The 16,137-nt window shown below is 50.1% G+C and overlaps 2 protein-coding genes across 4 annotated transcripts; both read right to left on the bottom strand.

Annotated features, from left to right (window-relative positions):
• Positions 1-1,015: 1,015 nt before the first annotated feature.
• LOC149272626 (serine/threonine-protein kinase Chk1) lies at positions 1,016-4,763 on the bottom strand. 3 transcript variants are annotated; one of them, XM_089506891.1, is made up of 12 exons: positions 4,699-4,763; positions 4,302-4,525; positions 3,951-4,015; positions 3,728-3,797; positions 3,367-3,555; positions 3,069-3,173; positions 2,771-2,866; positions 2,396-2,510; positions 2,090-2,273; positions 1,727-1,858; positions 1,322-1,423; positions 1,016-1,111 (listed from the first exon to the last, which is right to left on the bottom strand). In XM_089506891.1, exons 1-12 carry the CDS (start codon positions 4,761-4,763, stop codon positions 1,016-1,018), a joined length of 1,443 nt encoding a protein of 480 aa, XP_089363017.1. The 3 variants fall into 3 exon arrangements, with proteins under 3 accessions (XP_089363017.1, XP_089363018.1, XP_089363019.1); XM_089506892.1 differs by having other exon boundaries at positions 2,408-2,510; XM_089506893.1 differs by lacking the exon at positions 1,322-1,423.
• A 1,344-nt stretch (positions 4,764-6,107) lies between these two features.
• On the bottom strand, positions 6,108-14,179 carry LOC149272625 (dolichyl-diphosphooligosaccharide--protein glycosyltransferase subunit STT3A-like). Its single transcript, XM_089506886.1, has 17 exons — positions 14,092-14,179; positions 13,286-13,346; positions 12,632-12,753; positions 12,194-12,339; positions 11,717-11,807; positions 11,526-11,632; positions 10,888-11,052; positions 10,466-10,646; positions 10,125-10,280; positions 9,764-9,855; positions 8,845-8,997; positions 8,330-8,518; positions 8,101-8,217; positions 7,787-7,889; positions 6,875-7,063; positions 6,562-6,677; positions 6,108-6,146 (listed from the first exon to the last, which is right to left on the bottom strand). The coding sequence occupies exons 1-17, from the start codon at positions 14,177-14,179 to the stop codon at positions 6,108-6,110; spliced, it is 2,115 nt and encodes a 704-aa protein (XP_089363012.1).
• Positions 14,180-16,137: the final 1,958 nt, after the last annotated feature.

Here is a 16,137-nt window from a genome sequence, read left to right as displayed (position 1 = left end):
AAAGGGCAGCAGATTTGTATTTGTTTTTAAAGAATCCATTGTAAAGTACTTTTAATAGTAATAGTGTAGTAATGCAGGATTTTAAAACTAAATATTTTTGTGGATACAGAGCTCAGGGCATCCGAGGCAAATGACAGAAGCCAGAGTTTCATTTATCAGCTAGCAAGCTTTGGTGCCACCAGCGTTCCAAGAAGGATGACTTTTCCACACGCCGGTCACATATCACACATAGTGGTTAAGGATGAACACGACTCATTTACATAATGGCTTTTATTTTTTATATTAAAATATTAATTTCAGATTATTCCGTTTATAGGACTTTTTTTGTACAGGTTTTTATTGTGTGACAGAAAACGAAGATACAGACAGAGGCCGAAAAAAAAGGCACCTGACAACCCCCCCCCCCCCAAACCACCTCATTTATTGGGCCCGCGTTTCACAAGATTCCTCCCCAGTAGCCCACATGGTGCGAGCGGATCAGCTCATCTGCAGTGGCTGCTCTCTTAGGCAAAGCTGCTGACTAGGGACGGCTCATTGACACCCGGAGTCTACCCAGGGGTAGTATAGGGAGATTTGTGACCATTACCCCTGAATAGTTTGGTAAGGCCCATGGAAACACAGGGCTGGAGAGGTATTGAAGAACAAAGTCTAATTCACCAAGTGAGACCGGAAGGAAAGCAACCCCCCAAAAGGTTAGTGAGCATCCTGAGATCGTATGGGAGACGGAAGGACAGACAGACAGTGCTCTGATGCACCGAGGCAATTGTATTCTAACATCAACCCCTCTGCCAACTCTGCTAAGCCGTGCAGGTTTCCCTGCGTCCAGCCCAACTCACAGACCTCCAATCCTTCCTCCTGAACACCTACCGCTTAAAAGCTACAAAAAGAAAACTCTACCAGTGACACATTAATAAAAGAACATGGCAAACGACAAGGTGACTGAACCACTAAACAGGAACCTGTGCAGGAGGTGAAAGGGCCGAGAACGTTGCATCCGCTGCGAGTGGCCCCGAGATCAGGTGGTAGCCAGAGACACTTTCTGATTGGCAACAATATCATCGAGTTTCTTCTTAATTTTCAGGAAATGCCTTTTAAACTCCAAACCATCTCCCTGAAACAAGAGATAAGATGAAGGTAACAGAAGAGATGCGAATCAGAGCTGCAGACCCCTTACATCCCCCGTCGCCCAAATTCTCAAATTTTGTTAGCGGACATTGGAGCCCTGCTTGCAAAGTGGCCGTTTCGTCACATGCGCATGCAGATTTTAATTTCATGAATTTATCAATAAATATGATTAAAAACAAATAGCATTTCCCCTTACCTTAGAAAGACGGAAGTCTAATAAAATGCGCTCGTCCATTTCCACCAGGTTGACTTTGAATATCAACTTATTGTTTCTTCTGTCTGTAGTGGAAAGCGTAACCTGACAGAAAGCAGAAGAAGGTGTGAGATCCCAGAAACGTACAAACTTACAAGCAGATGGTTTGACGGCAGCCACGGAGAAGACAGATTGTGCCGGTCGTCGACAGAGAGATTCTATAGCTCCTGGTACCAGAGGCGACATGCCAAATAATGTGCTGCCCACCCTCTGCTGTGACAAATAATAAGGACGGCTTAAGCTTGTAGACGATTACAGTAACAGACTAACCCTAACCCATACTTTAGAGAAGATCCGAGTAAATAACCCTTCCAGCTCACCCACGGGGGCGGAAAGCACCAAGCTCACCTGGTTGGCACAGGATTTCCTGCACACGTATCCCAGCTTCTCACACGTCTCCTTCAGGCTTCTGTACGAGTTCTCAGCATCCACCCTCGTGAAGAACCGAGTCATCCTCTTGACCAATCGCTGCCATGGATTCTGTGCACACAACAATTTTTTTAGTAAAAGAGCCCACAAAGACACAATACAGATACCGTAAAGTGGAAACATTTAGCACTTAGGACAAAACCGAACAGCGCGAGGGATGGAAAGCGGCCAAACGATCTGCTGTCAGAAAGGGAGGACACATTGCGCAGCATATAGTTCAGGCAGGTGGCTTGTGAGACGACACTGTACGGGGTCTGTTACGGAGAGCATCTGGCTGCTTACCTGAGAAGAGCCGGGGGTGCCCAGCAACTGGCTGTTCACAAGCATGTTGTCAGGGCAGGCAGGCTGAGAGAAACTGATCCCTTTGCCTTGGACCAGTTTATCGATGTGCGCGGGATTACTGTCCCACAAAGGTATGGCTGTGCGAGGCTCTGGCTGTGTGCTGGAATACGCCGTCCTCTCATCACTGCATTACCGTGAAAAAAGCAATGAATGAATGACAGACGCAGCAGATTTCTTCAAAAAGCTCATTCCTAAGTTGTCCCGTTTCTAACAACGGCTATAAACTGCGTGAAGAATTGTACGTACAAACTCTCTGACCTGTGAGAGACCTGCGAGAGATCCATGTCAGATCGGATGTGTTTAAAGAGCCCACCGGACGATTCAGACTCTCCGCCTGAAGACTTGCGACTTCTCTTTACACCTTTACAAAGAAACAGTTCCTTAAACAGGAGCTAGAAAACACCCGCCTGATGGGTTATCTCAGGGGGGGGCTTTTAGAATAATTCAGTTCTATCGGACGTCTGAAGAACACAGGACAATCTACCACATCCAGTGTCTGCGTTACCCCGACGGCCAACCTATGCCAGCCACTATAAATTAAAGGGTCCTCTTGGGAAATGACTGGCCCCCTTGGACTATCCAGCAGGCTGCAGCGTGAGGAGTAAGCCTTACTAGACATACCTTTCTTGATTGCTTTTGTGAACCACCAGTCTTTTTTGAGGTCTGGAATGGTAATTCTGGAGCCTGGGTTTTCCTTCAGTAGCTTACACAGCAAGGCTAAAGAAGAAGAGGGTTACCGTTTATTGGGATGGACTTTCAAACACACAAAAAATTCAATAAACAAACTTTGAATTAAAAGACATTTAGCACAAACTTTGCGTTAAATATATTGTGAGCGCGGCTTATGAGCCCAACCTTTCTAACACGCGATCCCAACGAACGAACAGAATAAAAGAGGGGAGAAGCGATTCTTGGTTACCGAGGGGCGCGGAATCAATCTTTTTCCATGGATTAAGATAATGCTTCGACTCCCTCCAGTCGCAATATTCCTGGCACGATTCACTCGGTTGATCCCAGGGTAACTCTGCAAAGCAATAAGCAGGCGGAGAATCTATAACCGCAGCTTCAGCACACGGGAAGAAAGTTCTAGGTGAGACAGGACAATGAAAAGGGCCCCCAGATTCAAACATACAAGCAGCGGACCAGAGAAATAAAGCTCCTCAGCCACAGAGGGCTTCTAATTTCATCCATACACCCCGCCAGCGAGAGCCGCACACCTCCGGCCAGCATGGCTGTCAGCACGATCCCACAGGACCAAACATCCACCGGCTCCGCGTGAAACCCTCTGGTCTTTATCAGCTCTGGGGCCACGTACGGAAGAGTTCCACACATCTTGTTCAGAAGTCGCTCCTTCCCATTATGTCGGAATACGGTGGCTAATCCAAAGTCTGAGAGTTTCAGCCGATCTTTGAAGAGGAAAAGGGAAATTTTATTTAAACTTGGAAAAGAAGCCGGAATCTTTGCAAACAGAACATTCGCATCCGTCCGATTCCCCGAAAAATACAGCAGTGATTCCCGAGTCACAATCGGTGCATTTTGGGATGAAAACTGTTTTTAAACATAGAAGAACATGCGTACCTCTGTCATCTAGCAGCAGGTTCTCTGGCTTAATGTCCCTGTGCGTTATTCCAAGGCTATGCAAATACTCCTGGAAGAGGGATAAAGACATCCTTAGGAGGTCAGCGAATGACCAAGCCGCACAAAACCAGCTTTCCCATGAATACCCCAGTCAGTTCGTTCCCAGAGACCAGTACTCCCAGTGCCGGGACCAGTGACAGAATGATTCCGATGGGGATCTTACCACGCCAGCGACGAGCTGCTGGAAGAAGCTGTGGGCATCCTGCTCAGGCATCCCCACGTCCGGCTCTGGAAGACATCGTACGACATGCAGAGATTTAGCCTTTCACGCAAAATGCGGACTATTTCCCCATTCTAGATTCTTACGTCCCATCGGGTATGTGAGACCCCCCAGTAGGGGGAGACACAGCCCTGGTTGGCCAAGGCAGAGGAACAGATATGGTGAGGCCCCTTAGTGCACAGACTAATGACAGCTAATGCTTCAATATGACACCATTACCCAGAACTCCCCGCCGGCAGCCCCCGCAGCACGTTCACCGCGCCGGACCCCCAAGGACGGAAGCAGGAGTCCTACCGATCCGGTCGAAGAGCTCGCCCCCTCTGCAGTACTCCAGGAACAGGTACTGGATGTTGCCCTCCCTGCGGTGCCCGTAGAACTTGACGATGTTGCTGTGGTTGAGCATCTTGTTGATGCAGATCTCCTTCTTGATGTTCTCCGGACAGTCGGCCGCGCGCGTCATGTCCACGATCTTCACAGCCACGGCCTCCTCCGTCTTGCGATTGACAGCGAGCTGCACCCTGACACCGAGAACACGAAAAGGCTTTATTTCGGGGCATTTGTACAGTGCTGCGGCGTATGATGGCTCTATATAAAACAAATAGGAATAATAATGCCCTGATGGGGGTATCAGTTGGCACTGACATAAAACAGAACTAGAGGGGGTCACATAACTACAGAAGACTCCACTCACTCTCCGTACGCTCCTTCCCCCAGGGTCTGCACCAGATCCCAGTCTTCAACAAACGGAATCGCCATGATGCCCCTACAGAGAGGGAAATATCATTGGGGGGGCAGCGTCACAACAACACGGGGTCACAACCGTACATTTGTCTGTCTCGGGGGGGGTATTTATCTGCCTGTCTCGGAGAGGTGTATTTGTCGATTTATCCGTCAGTTTCGCGGGTGGGGGTATTTATTTACTTGTCTGTCTGTGAGGGGGTTTATTCACCTATCTGCCTGTCTGTCTGTCTATCTGTCGGGGGGCGGGTGTATATATTTGCCTATTTGGCCAGCCCCCGGTTGTCGTTCCGTCTCGGTCCCGGCTTCCCGCTCGAGGCTTCAAACTGACCGGCTTTCCCACGACGTCATGTCTGCGACGCCCACGGCGAACGTGCTGACATCATCGCGGCGCGTCGGGAGGGGCCTGAACGCGGAATCAGGAAGAGCCCGGATGCTGGGTTGACACGTTGATAGCGCGTTTACCGGCTCACATACATGTTACTGCCCCAGCGGGCTGTGGGGCGGGAGGCTATATGTGAGTTTATACTCCGACGCCCTGATACCGAGCTCACGGGCGGATAACAGCTCTGAGTCAGCCTGAAACGGGACAAAAACCTGAATCTGGGGCTTCTTAGAATGGACAGAACCCCCTTATAATCCACAGTTTGGGGAGCAGCCCGTATATGTAATTACTGGAGACAGCGCCCCCTGTATAACATACAGTTAAATCAGTGACCGGCCCCTGTATAATGTATAGTTAAATCAGTGACCGGCCCCTGTATAGAGTATAGATAAATCAGTGAGCCATCCCCCCCCCTGTATAATGTATTGTTAAATCAGTGACTGGCCCCTGTATAATGTATAGTTACATCAGTTTTTAGTGCTCTTTCAGGTGCTGATGCTTAGAGCCCCTGAACATGCATGTTCACTGTACAGAGCACAGCCCCCGTGGTGCAGGAAATAGCAGTAACTACACAGCCAATAGGTTCCACAGCAGCTGAGGCTACAGCTCATGCCCAGGAAGCAGGGTGTTCAGGGGGCTCCTTGTTATTTCGGCCCTCGGCGTGGGATCCGCCGAAAATTAAAGGAATAACCTCCAGATTGTCTTAACCCTTTGCTGGCAGAACCTTACAAAATAGCACAAGAGTCACAGGAACTCCAATAATTAAGAACAGTTTGTATCCCACCTTTAATTGACCACCATAAACAAAACAAAAAAATTCGGTAGCACATTCATAAAAAGCTTCCCACCCAGAACGGAGAGCCACCAGCGTGGCCCCCAGCGTGTCCCCCGCCAATTCACATCAATAGAAAGAGTATAAAAAAATCTCTGGTTCGCAGGCGAAGGCTCAGTGCTGTTCTGTTAAAGCTGAAGGCAATTTATGTTCTTGACAATCCGCGATTATCCAGATCTTTGACCTGCCGGGAAACGAAAAGCGTGAGAAACTCTGCCGGTTCCCCACGGAGCCTGCTACCCCCCCCCCCGAAAACGGCCCAACGTTAACCCCCCACCCAGAAAACCGCATCGTGTCAGTCTAAGGGGGGTCTTCTGCAGACCCCACATTTACCCCCCACACCCAGAAAACCGCATCCTTTCAGTGCAAAGGAGGATAATCCCCTCCAGATTGTAAACGAGCCGAGCCTCTCCCCTTAATGTGTCGGTTTGTCTTAGTCTGTCGGACCCGTTGAATAGATGTATTGTATTAAGCGCTGCGTTAATTGTTGGCGCTATATAAATAAATAATAATAATATCCAAGGGGGGTATTATATTTCTGGGGTTCAGGTTTGCCGCAGTGACAGGGAAGTAACGGGGGTCTCGCTATGGCCACGTACTTTGTATATTCGGACCAGCCAGTGCTCGGTGGTATACGCTTCCTCTAGAACATCCAGTTCGAAGTCTTTGTTGCCGATCTCGGCGTTTCTCACTCTGTCATAACCCGGCGGGCGCTCTGATTGGGAAAAACAACAAGGTCAGCGAGAGCCTCTCATTTTGGACAGAATATGCTAAAAAAGGGAAAAAAAAAATGCAAAAAGAAAAAAACAAAAAACTCCCACCCCAACAGGTACGTGCAGTCACGTGCCGCCAGCAGGACACACGCGGTCACGCGCTGCCAGCTCAGAGCAGGGGGTGGCCCAGGTCACTTACTGGCTTCTGTGTAAACTTGTCCGAATCGATAGTAACACATCTTATACATGAGACAGTTCAGAAGAACCGGAGAACCCTCTCTGTCCACCCGGAACTCGCCGGTCGGCGTGTAGTAATCATGTTCCTTGATGTGTTTGCCGGTGTCTGTGCTGCCGCCGATCCTCACCATCCACAGGAACTTATTGATATCTAGAAACAGGAAACACGGCGGTACAGATCGGCTTCTAAATCATCTTCTCTATACTCTACCTGCGCACGTTCCACCAATCCCACGTCTCCCATCACCCCAACAATTAGCCCGCTGTCCTTTGGCATGCATTGCTGTGTGTGTGTGGTTACTGTGGGATAGTAAGTGCCCCCCCTCGCTGCTGAGAATTGATCACTGGTGTTTTTCCACTAGTTGCATCTTTTTCGTTATTTGCACCAGTTATAAAAGCCCAGATGCAACCACAGCCGGGCTGGTAGCAATCAACACTTAGGAGACTCAACTCACTGTGTAGTGAACAAAACCCAACATGCCCGGTTCAGTAGCCGTCCAGATGAATGGTCTCTGTACGGAGTGGTTGTATTGTACTCATGAACCAACCAGCGGCACATGCGCAACTTCTAGTACAGCAAGAGGAATTAGTAGCAGAAAGCGGGGGCCAGATCCGCTGCTTTACAGATGATGTTATCTTGGGCCCTCACAAACAAGCAAACTAAATCACACTTGGGACCACCGTCACTGGTGACCAACAGGCCAAAAACATCTTGCAGGAAAACGTGCAGAAAAGTCAGAGATTCTCTTTCCATCCCTAAGAGATCCGACACATTCCCCGAGATCAAACTCAAGCGATAAGAACCCAGACGTCCGTCCACCATCTAGCGGACAGGTGCGTGGGCCGGCCCCCGACAGACATGCCTATTTCTTACCATCCGACGAATATCCGGTGAGACCGCCAAATATCACGAGCACGTAACTGACGTCCAGCTCTCTCATGATCTCATAGGCCTTCTCCTCAGTGGAAGCCATCGCCTGCAGATCAGAGGAGAGCAGTCAGCAAGCAGCCCAGCCTTTGCCCGCTTTTATGGGGTTGAGGATATAGGTGGGTGAGCTGCAGCGGTAACAGGCTGGGCACGGGCGAAGGACCCGGGCCGAATCATTCACACCTCGTCTGTTTACTAGGAATTTGGCCCAGACCGGATATTTAGAAGGAAAGGCGTTATGGTGGCACATGATGCCGTACCTGCCCGACTCTGGAGATGTGAGTGTTATTCCAGGTGTTATTGTCCACAAGGATTGTTCGATTAGCCATTGCTGTTATCTGATAGCCGTAGTCCCACCATGACATCACTTTTGCATCCTAAAAATAGAGAATTAGGACAATGTTTGGGAAATCAGTTTAAATAATGATGTAAAAAGTTACTTCGAATGAAGCAGAGCTCTGCTCGGAGGCGCATGCCGGAGCTCCTTACCTCCGGGGTATTGTGCCGCAGCCAGTAATAGGCCTCTCTGAAATCATCGAAGATGATGCGGCTGCCGTCCCCACCGCGGGCAGACAGCACGATGGACGGGGAGGAGTACGCTTCGCTTGTCACCCAAGTGGAATGGAAAGTGTAAGTGACCAGGAAGAAAGCCATGACCAGGATCATACCGCTGGCAACCTGTCCGGGATACAGTAAAGCGGGATAAAGCACCAACATACTCAGCATCTCAGCACAGAAAGCGTGAGATTAAAGGAATAATAGCAGGAGCCCCTAGTGACCGGTGTGTAGCAGTCCAGCCACATCCTCAGCACCCTGGTCTCCCCCGTTCCTGACTCCATGTTTCTAGAAAACAAACTGGACGGGCGGATGCGACGTTGCATAACAATTTTGGGGCACAATTTATGCAGGCCGACAAAGCTATAGAGGGTGAAGATGCAGTGTCTGCGAGGCGACCGGTACGTGCGAGATACCGGCTTTAATGCTGCCTTACAGACGTTAATTACCTCGTTTTTAATGGGATAAGTGGAATCCTGTTTTTTTGTCTTTTTGTCAGGACGGCTGATGTCAAGATTCTTCATATAAGTGGATAAGACCTGAGACACCCCAATGCCAGACAGAATACACATAACCGGAGCGAGAACCAACATAAGACGCACCTGGAGGAGAGGGTTAAACTGTAAAACCTTTATGGAACTTCCACAACCCACCCCACGACACACGAGCGCCAAACACATCCGCATTACATACATTAACGGAGTCCTACAGGTTTAACGCTGGTTTAAAGGATTTTCTGTGTTTAAAAGTGTTTGTAAGTTTGCTGGAACATTTATGTGACATAAGCAGGCACCAATAGCTTGTTTCCACAGAAACTAAAAAAGAGACAGATCTGGTGGCAGAGGAGATTATATTTTTGCTCAGTGGGACAGCACCTTTAAGTATGGGGAAATCACACGCTGCCGATCACCAGCTTTTACAAACCAATTAAATAAGCGGCAGAAAAAAAACTCTCCGACGGGCAGAGCGCTCCGACCTGGTAACATGAATAGGTTTGGTGTGTTTTGATGTTAAGTGCTTTGACAAGAAGAGACATGCAAGAACACAGGGGCCACAAACAGGACAGGCGTGCCAGAGTAAAGGGATTAAGGAGATGGACGGGAACCTCCAGACAGCACAGTAACTAAAGCCTCAAACATTGTCGCAATACGTGAACGCGTACCGCCTGCTGATAACGCTCAGCCGTCACGCACATTAAAGCGTTTCCCTGCCAAGGTCTCCAGCACGGGCTCTGCTAGCCACAAACTGGGCAGGGGCTGAACATATGATGAAGAACCGGGGGAACCAATGACTCCGGCCTTATCCCAGGGCCGGTATGGAGCATGCGCGCAGGCCCTCACTCCTTCAATGTAATGTTTTCCCACCTACCATCACAGCTGAGAAGTACATGCTGGTCACACCGTACATAATGATGAAGATCCTGGCATCAGACAGGTTACTGAAGCAATAATAGAGGCCGACTGCAAGGAGAGAAAATGGGGAAGAATCATCTCCAGGTCCTTCCCAGGAAAGATCAGGAGAGCCAGAAGAGCCTCCCAAATATCAACATGGAAAACACTTTATTCCTTGAGGGCTGTTTAATGAACGTTCTGTCCTGGAACAGCCAAAGAGGAGATTGCAGGTTTCCACCCAAATTTCGGCAAAAAACATAAGATTCATAAAAAAAAAAAAAGTACATATATATATATATATATATATATATATATATATATATATATTAAAACCCAACCTGGAAACATGAAAACCAAGAGCTGCAGGTCAAAGTAATACGAGGACCAGGTTGTGGGCTGATGCTCGGACACAGAGGCGATAATGGGAATATTGTTCTTGGCATAGGAGGGGTCCAGCAGAGAGTAGAAACGGCCCGTCCATGGAGAGATTTTACCTAAAATACAAAAGAATTCAAACGATTAAAATGCACTTATTTCTAAAAGATGTATTAATGTTCTTCAGAAAGAAGGGAAAAAGGTCAAACACATCGGAGGGATGCGAGATCTGCCGACAGGCGCACAATGGATGCCTCTTCCCAGCCCGGGTTTCTAAGCTGCTTACGGTTTAACATCTCCGTACCTGTCAGCATGAGCACCGCTCCGACCGTGAGGAGCACAAACCCCACCAGAGAGATGACGCTCCGGAACAAGACCTCAAACTGCTGGGCGTTCAGCTTGCTGCGAAGATAGTCCACGAAGGCGTGAATCTGGCACAGACCAAAGACACCAAAGGCTGCCATGTGTTCAGATGACAACACGGGCTGTGAGAAAAGAGAAGATGCGTCATTACAGCACTAAAGCCATGTTCCACGGGCCAGAATTACCGGCGTAGGACCCAGTCAGGGGCGAAGGGAGCTTCTTCCAATACTTGCAGGTCACGGAGATACAAACAAACCAAACCCTGATGGGATGCTAGATGTCTCCAACATCTTGGCCCAGCCAAACTACACCTGAGTTTGAGCAGCAGGCCCATCGCTCATCCCCCAAAGCCTGAGGACTCACCTGAAACCCAACAAACGAGATCTGCATGGACAGAATGGTTCCCAGACAGTACACAGTGCAGTAAGCCACGTAGATCCGGTGGGAAAATCGGCCCGTGAGCATCAGGACAAGGACATGCAGAGGAATTAAATTGATCAGGAAGACGTAACCTCCCCAGGAGGAAACCTGGATCCCAAGAAAAAAAGAAATCAAAATGTTTATACAGTATTTTAAGAAAAATATTCTGCGCAGGTTCCGGCACGAGGTAAGAAAAGCAAGAGACGCGACATGGACGGCGTTAACATTGGCGAGCTTATTCACGTTCCGATCTCTGATACCGCGTGTTATCGTGGACGATCTAACATGCTGCTAAAGCTGTCTGAACCCTGAACATGTCTATGCGAGAACAAATCTCGACCGAAGGAAACATCTATCCGAGGGAACACGAGGACCACAACTCTCATCACGCTTCATCCAGGGGTGCAGAGACTTGGCACTGCGGTCACTTCTCTAGTCATACGGTGCCTTGGAGCCTCCTTACCCAAAGCTCACCCCAGTCGTTTAATGCATTTACATAACTCGCCACATTCCCAGCCAGCACCCCGTCATACAGCCGCCTGAGAACACGAGCGTGGAGGACAGACGTGGCGAGTACTCACCATGTAGAAATAAGCCAGGGCACACATCGCAGCCCAGTAAATGGAGCCGGTTTTCACTGCTTTAATCCACATGTAGTACGTGAGAAGCATACAGAATATAGCAATTCCTGAAAATGACAGAGTCATTTATTACATGGAAATATCATCCCCAGTATAAGCACGGAGCGCTACCCCAAATACACAGATCTTACCTTCATTATCATAGGATCCCGCCACAGACCTTGAGATGTAACCTGGAACGACCGCAATCATGGCAGCGGCTAAGAGACCAGCGCCTGCATCCTGTGACATAAAGCAGAGCGTCCTGAAATAACGGCCGGGACCCCCCATTGACAGTCAGACGGGACAGTAAATATAATATTATACAGGATATATACACAATATGATATAAACAGAACATATACATTATACTGGATAAAGCAGCTGCAAAGCACCAGAGCATTAAGCAGAGGTACTGTATGACATCATATATTTACTGTTGATGCAAAACTAGAACCTCATCACTCTGTTAAAAACAAACCCGCTTTAATGAGCATCTCAGGTCCAGCTGCCTGACAGTTACTGGTGGAACGTGTCTCAGTAACATCACCCCGGCGCGCATGAAGCCAGCAGGTACCAGAGCCCGGGGTGAGGAGAGGGGGTTCTCGCTCCACAGAGACAAGCCTTACTTTTAGCTCCTTGGTCAGGTGGTAAGTGACGATGGTGGTGAAGGAGGAGAAGAGAGGGGCAAGAAACACACAAACGTTCCTGATGTCAATCGTTACGTGGAAAAAGTGCAGAACGTGATAAAACGCTGCCGAGGTGATCATCAGACCTGCGGAGACAATGGACGTCAGGGCCACACGAGGCAAAACTGAGCACCCGCACAGGTCTCTGTCACTACGACTCAATGTCATCTTTCAGAAACCCCAGGGCCACAAACTACCCCCAGTGCTTTATGGCATGTCTGGGACTTTAATGAGAAAAGCCTCCTAAAGAGCTGCCGACATACAACAATACGGAACCTACGGGGCTTTTGATATTATTACATTGACTAAAATGACCTATAACTGCTTGATTTAAAAGCCAAGGGCTGGTCTACATTCAGAGTTTGGGGCACACTGCACCTGGGTAGATGGTTCCACCGATGATCCTTCCCAGCGGGTACCAGGCTCTGTCATCAAACCAGTTGTGGAATTTGTAAAATCCTTCCTCTGCCAGAAAGCGGGTGGTCCGATAGTTGAAATACCTAAGAGATAAAACAGACGTATATAGAGTCCCGGTGCCTCCCGGCCGGGGCGACCTTCCCAGGAGGCGATCGCGTCCTACTCTAGAGTGAACTCGGGATACGGAACGGGAGCTTTGAGCGGATCCATTATATGTTCCTTCACCACGGAAACATCCTCATGGAGAAAAGAAATGCCCTCACAGGGGGCAACATCTTCTTTCTCCATCTCTTAGGGCCGAAGGGCTTCACACTTCAACATGCAGGTGATTTCAATCTGCCCCGTGGGGTAAAAAGCTCTGGGTTCCCTGCAGGTTGGTGTCAGGCTGGTGGGGGGGCGATTTACAACACTCACTTCCCCTACAGTCACCTATACACCTGAGCGCAGGAAGCACCTATACGAGGCATATATAGATATCTGAACACACGGCTCAGGAACGGGAGAAATTCTCATCAAAGCCACCCAACTGTCTGGGACCATGCCAGCTGGTTCTGTTGTCATGGTTACCACAACTTTCAAATGTAAAAACTTGAGCAGAAAGAAAGCGGCACTTACGGATCAAACTCATGGATGACACTTTCAAACCTCAAAACGGAGAACAACCGGGTGGAAAAAGCTGGAAAAAAGGAAGATTGTTTTATATAAATATCCGGGCAGGAAGGGAGAAGCCAAACACAATACTCGAGCACACTAAGCAAACTTTCAAGGGGTGAAAGGCACAAGCAAGACGTACCTGGGGGGTATCTGGGGCACCGAAGACTAACTTTATGCCGCAAGGTACCGGCAGAGCGGGTTTAGCATATGGAGCGAGTATTGGAGGGGCAGTCACACAGATCAGAGGCGCAAATCACGCGTGTTACCTGTCCCCGCAGACACGACCCCCGGCCGCCTTTTAGTGCCAAGTTTGTCCCGTTTGCGCGATCGGCATGGGAGACGGACGGGGGCATCAGGGCATGACAAAAGGGGAGGGGCTTAGGCATAATGTATGGTGTTCCTTACGGAAACCGACCAATGACAGTTTATTAAGTATCCCCGCTTTGCTTCCACAATTATCTTAGAAGCATACTCAGTATTGGGGTTCTCCATACGGGGTCCCATGTGCTCAGGGGCACCACGAGCATTCCCCGCACAGCTTCTGCAGCAAGAAATGGTTATCGTACCGCGTGGCGCAGACAGCCTGGGGTCCGCATGCAATCAGAGCCGCTCGTGGGAGAAGGTAGCCTAGAACCTCTGCTTCTGGAAACCAAGAGGTTTTTTTGGAGGCTCCTTAGGAGGTGCGATAAGTAAGCCAGGTGACCACTTTAACCCCATGAGACCCTCACCCGAGTAGATGGCCGGCTCAGTTTACACTCAGTACTCACAGAGGATCGCTGCCATGGACAGGATGAGGAGCTTCAGCAGCGTGTCCTGCTTCTCATAGGACAGCCGCAGGAATCCTAATCTCGTCATTTTCACACGTTGGGAAGGGACACAAAACTAAACACCTGCAAACACAGAAAGGAATCAATGGAACCCGCAAATGCAGCCTGTGGGGACCACACTCACTTTAACCCTTTAAGGGCCCAGGGCCATCGATGCCATCTAAGCAACATCCTGCGCGTTCACCGCCCCCCGCCTACCGAGCATCACATTTCACCACGGATTGGTATAAATACACAATAAACCCAAAACAGCTCGGACTAAACGGCGGCTGCGGGGCCCCTGATCTGGGCGAACGGCAGCAACCATTTAATCTATACAACTGTCACCGCGCTCCCTGCTTGCCATCTAATATCATAGGGCCCCCCATCACCCTCTGCCACCGGCCCCTTCGCCCCCTGTCACACAGGGTCCCTCACTCGCTGTCGCACAGGGGGCCCCTCGCCTGCCTGCCTGCCTGCCTGCCTGCCGCACAGGGGGCCCCTTCGCATTTCCCTGTAACGATGCCCCTTTGGCTCTGCGCCCTTATTGCAGGGAGAGCCCCGTGAGGTCTCAGCAGAACCTCCATCGCTAAGCTCCATTCTCCCAGACTCAGCACGAGCTCCGAAAACGGATCCCCGCTCACCCGGCAGCCGCTCCTCTTCCCTCACTCTCCCCATCAAACTCCCCACACTTTCTCAACCGAACAGAGTCGGCTTCAGCCCCACCTCTCCAGCACGCTGATTGGCGGTTTCCACTTCCTCTCCGGGCCTGGCGTTCTTCTATTGGTCCAAGCAAACCCGGACAGGGGAGGGAAGAACTAGAGGCGCTTTCCTATTGGCCGTATCAGGCATATGTTACCGCGGGAGGCGGATCTCAGCCGTGTCACCGACGCGAAAAGGTTAGGTTGAGACGCGAGGAGTGACGTGTCCATGCCTGCGATAGAACCGCGCGCAGTCAGACAGCGGCGCCTGGCGGCGGGCGGTACATCAGCGACCGCGGAGAGCGACGCCTGGCGGGGGGTATAGGGAGGTACATCTGAGGCCTAACAGGACAGCGACGCCTAGCGGCGTCAGGAGGGAAGGTCACCCGCGGCTGCGACGAGCGACACACGTACCTCCCACGGCTCCTTGATCATTTTGGCCAGTCCCCTGCACAGCGTTACCCAACCGAGTGACCCTCCCTGCGATTTCTGGACCATTCTTGAGCTTAAGTATAAATAATACTTTAGGTAAACTGGAATCTCGATCAAAGCTGTTTCCTGCTGTTTCTATACACATTGTCAGGGCTTTTAGGGCAGTAGAACCCTGCGATACCCTTATACCCAGCAAACATTCTGAGCATCAGGCTCAATCCGGCTCTGCTGCTGCACTTCCCTCGGGGCAGTTACTGCCCCCCTGCCCCAGCTTGTGTCCCGATTTCTTCTTGGCCTACTGTTTTTGCAGACATTTTGCCCAGTGAGCCGTTCCCATGGAGACACACGGAAGTCGGGCGATGGTGCGCAGGAAGTCATCCAGCAGAAGCACTGAAACAGAGCGCCCGCTACTACCCTCACCTCCCCGCAGGCACGCAGAGGCCCCTCACCTCCCCGCAGGCACGCAGGGGCCCCTCACCTCCCCGCAGGCACGCAGGGGCCCCTCACCTCCCCGCAGTCACGCAGTGGCCCCTCACCTCCCCGCAGTCACGCAGGGGCACCTCACCTCCCCACAGAGCCGCAGGACGGCATCATCCTCTCTCGTCACTTCTTCAGTACAGAAAGAAAGTTGTCAAGCCCAGAAGGGGGAGGTGGTGGGGAAAAAGGGGTTCAAATGACATCACAGCAGACACCAGGGGCAGCTGACATTTTATTATAAAACAAAATTTTTAAAATTAGTGTTCGTATAAAGAGGCGACACCGTTCGGAACCGGGGGGCCGCGGCGGATATTAAAAACAGCCATCCCGTTAATCAGTTATTTATCACATAATTACAGCACAGAGCTGCTCATCGGTCTCCCGTCACTCTACCGAA

The sequence above is a fragment of the Sceloporus occidentalis genome, unplaced genomic scaffold (assembly GCF_023333645.1).
Source record: "Sceloporus occidentalis isolate IW3139 unplaced genomic scaffold, rSceOcc1.0.p SCAF_430, whole genome shotgun sequence".
Classification (NCBI taxonomy): domain Eukaryota; kingdom Metazoa; phylum Chordata; class Lepidosauria; order Squamata; family Phrynosomatidae; genus Sceloporus; species Sceloporus occidentalis.
Note: the sequence above shows the minus strand (reverse complement) of the source record. Positions and strands in the feature narration are given on the sequence as shown.

What these genes read in the sequence shown, in the direction of transcription:
- LOC149272625 (XM_089506886.1), bottom strand. Translation starts at nt 14,179, where the DNA reads ATGACGAGATTAGGATTCCTGCGGCTGTCCTATGAGAAGCAGGACACG. An exon ending in GGGATCCTATGATAATGAAG is followed by an intron (nt 11,633 to 11,716) that starts GTAAGATCTGTG and finishes TGTCATTTTCAG; the next exon opens with GAATTGCTATATTCTGTATG. An exon ending in ACAAGTTTACACAGAAGCCA is followed by an intron (nt 6,678 to 6,874) that starts GTAAGTGACCTG and finishes TTTCCCAATCAG; the next exon opens with AGCGCCCGCCGGGTTATGAC.
- LOC149272626 (XM_089506891.1), bottom strand. Translation starts at nt 4,763, where the DNA reads ATGGCGATTCCGTTTGTTGAAGACTGGGATCTGGTGCAGACCCTGGGG. An exon ending in GGGGAAGGAGCGTACGGAGA is followed by an intron (nt 4,526 to 4,698) that starts GTGAGTGGAGTC and finishes TCTCGGTGTCAG; the next exon opens with GGTGCAGCTCGCTGTCAATC. An exon ending in CGAGCTCTTCGACCGGATCG is followed by an intron (nt 4,016 to 4,301) that starts GTAGGACTCCTG and finishes GATGTCTTCCAG; the next exon opens with AGCCGGACGTGGGGATGCCT.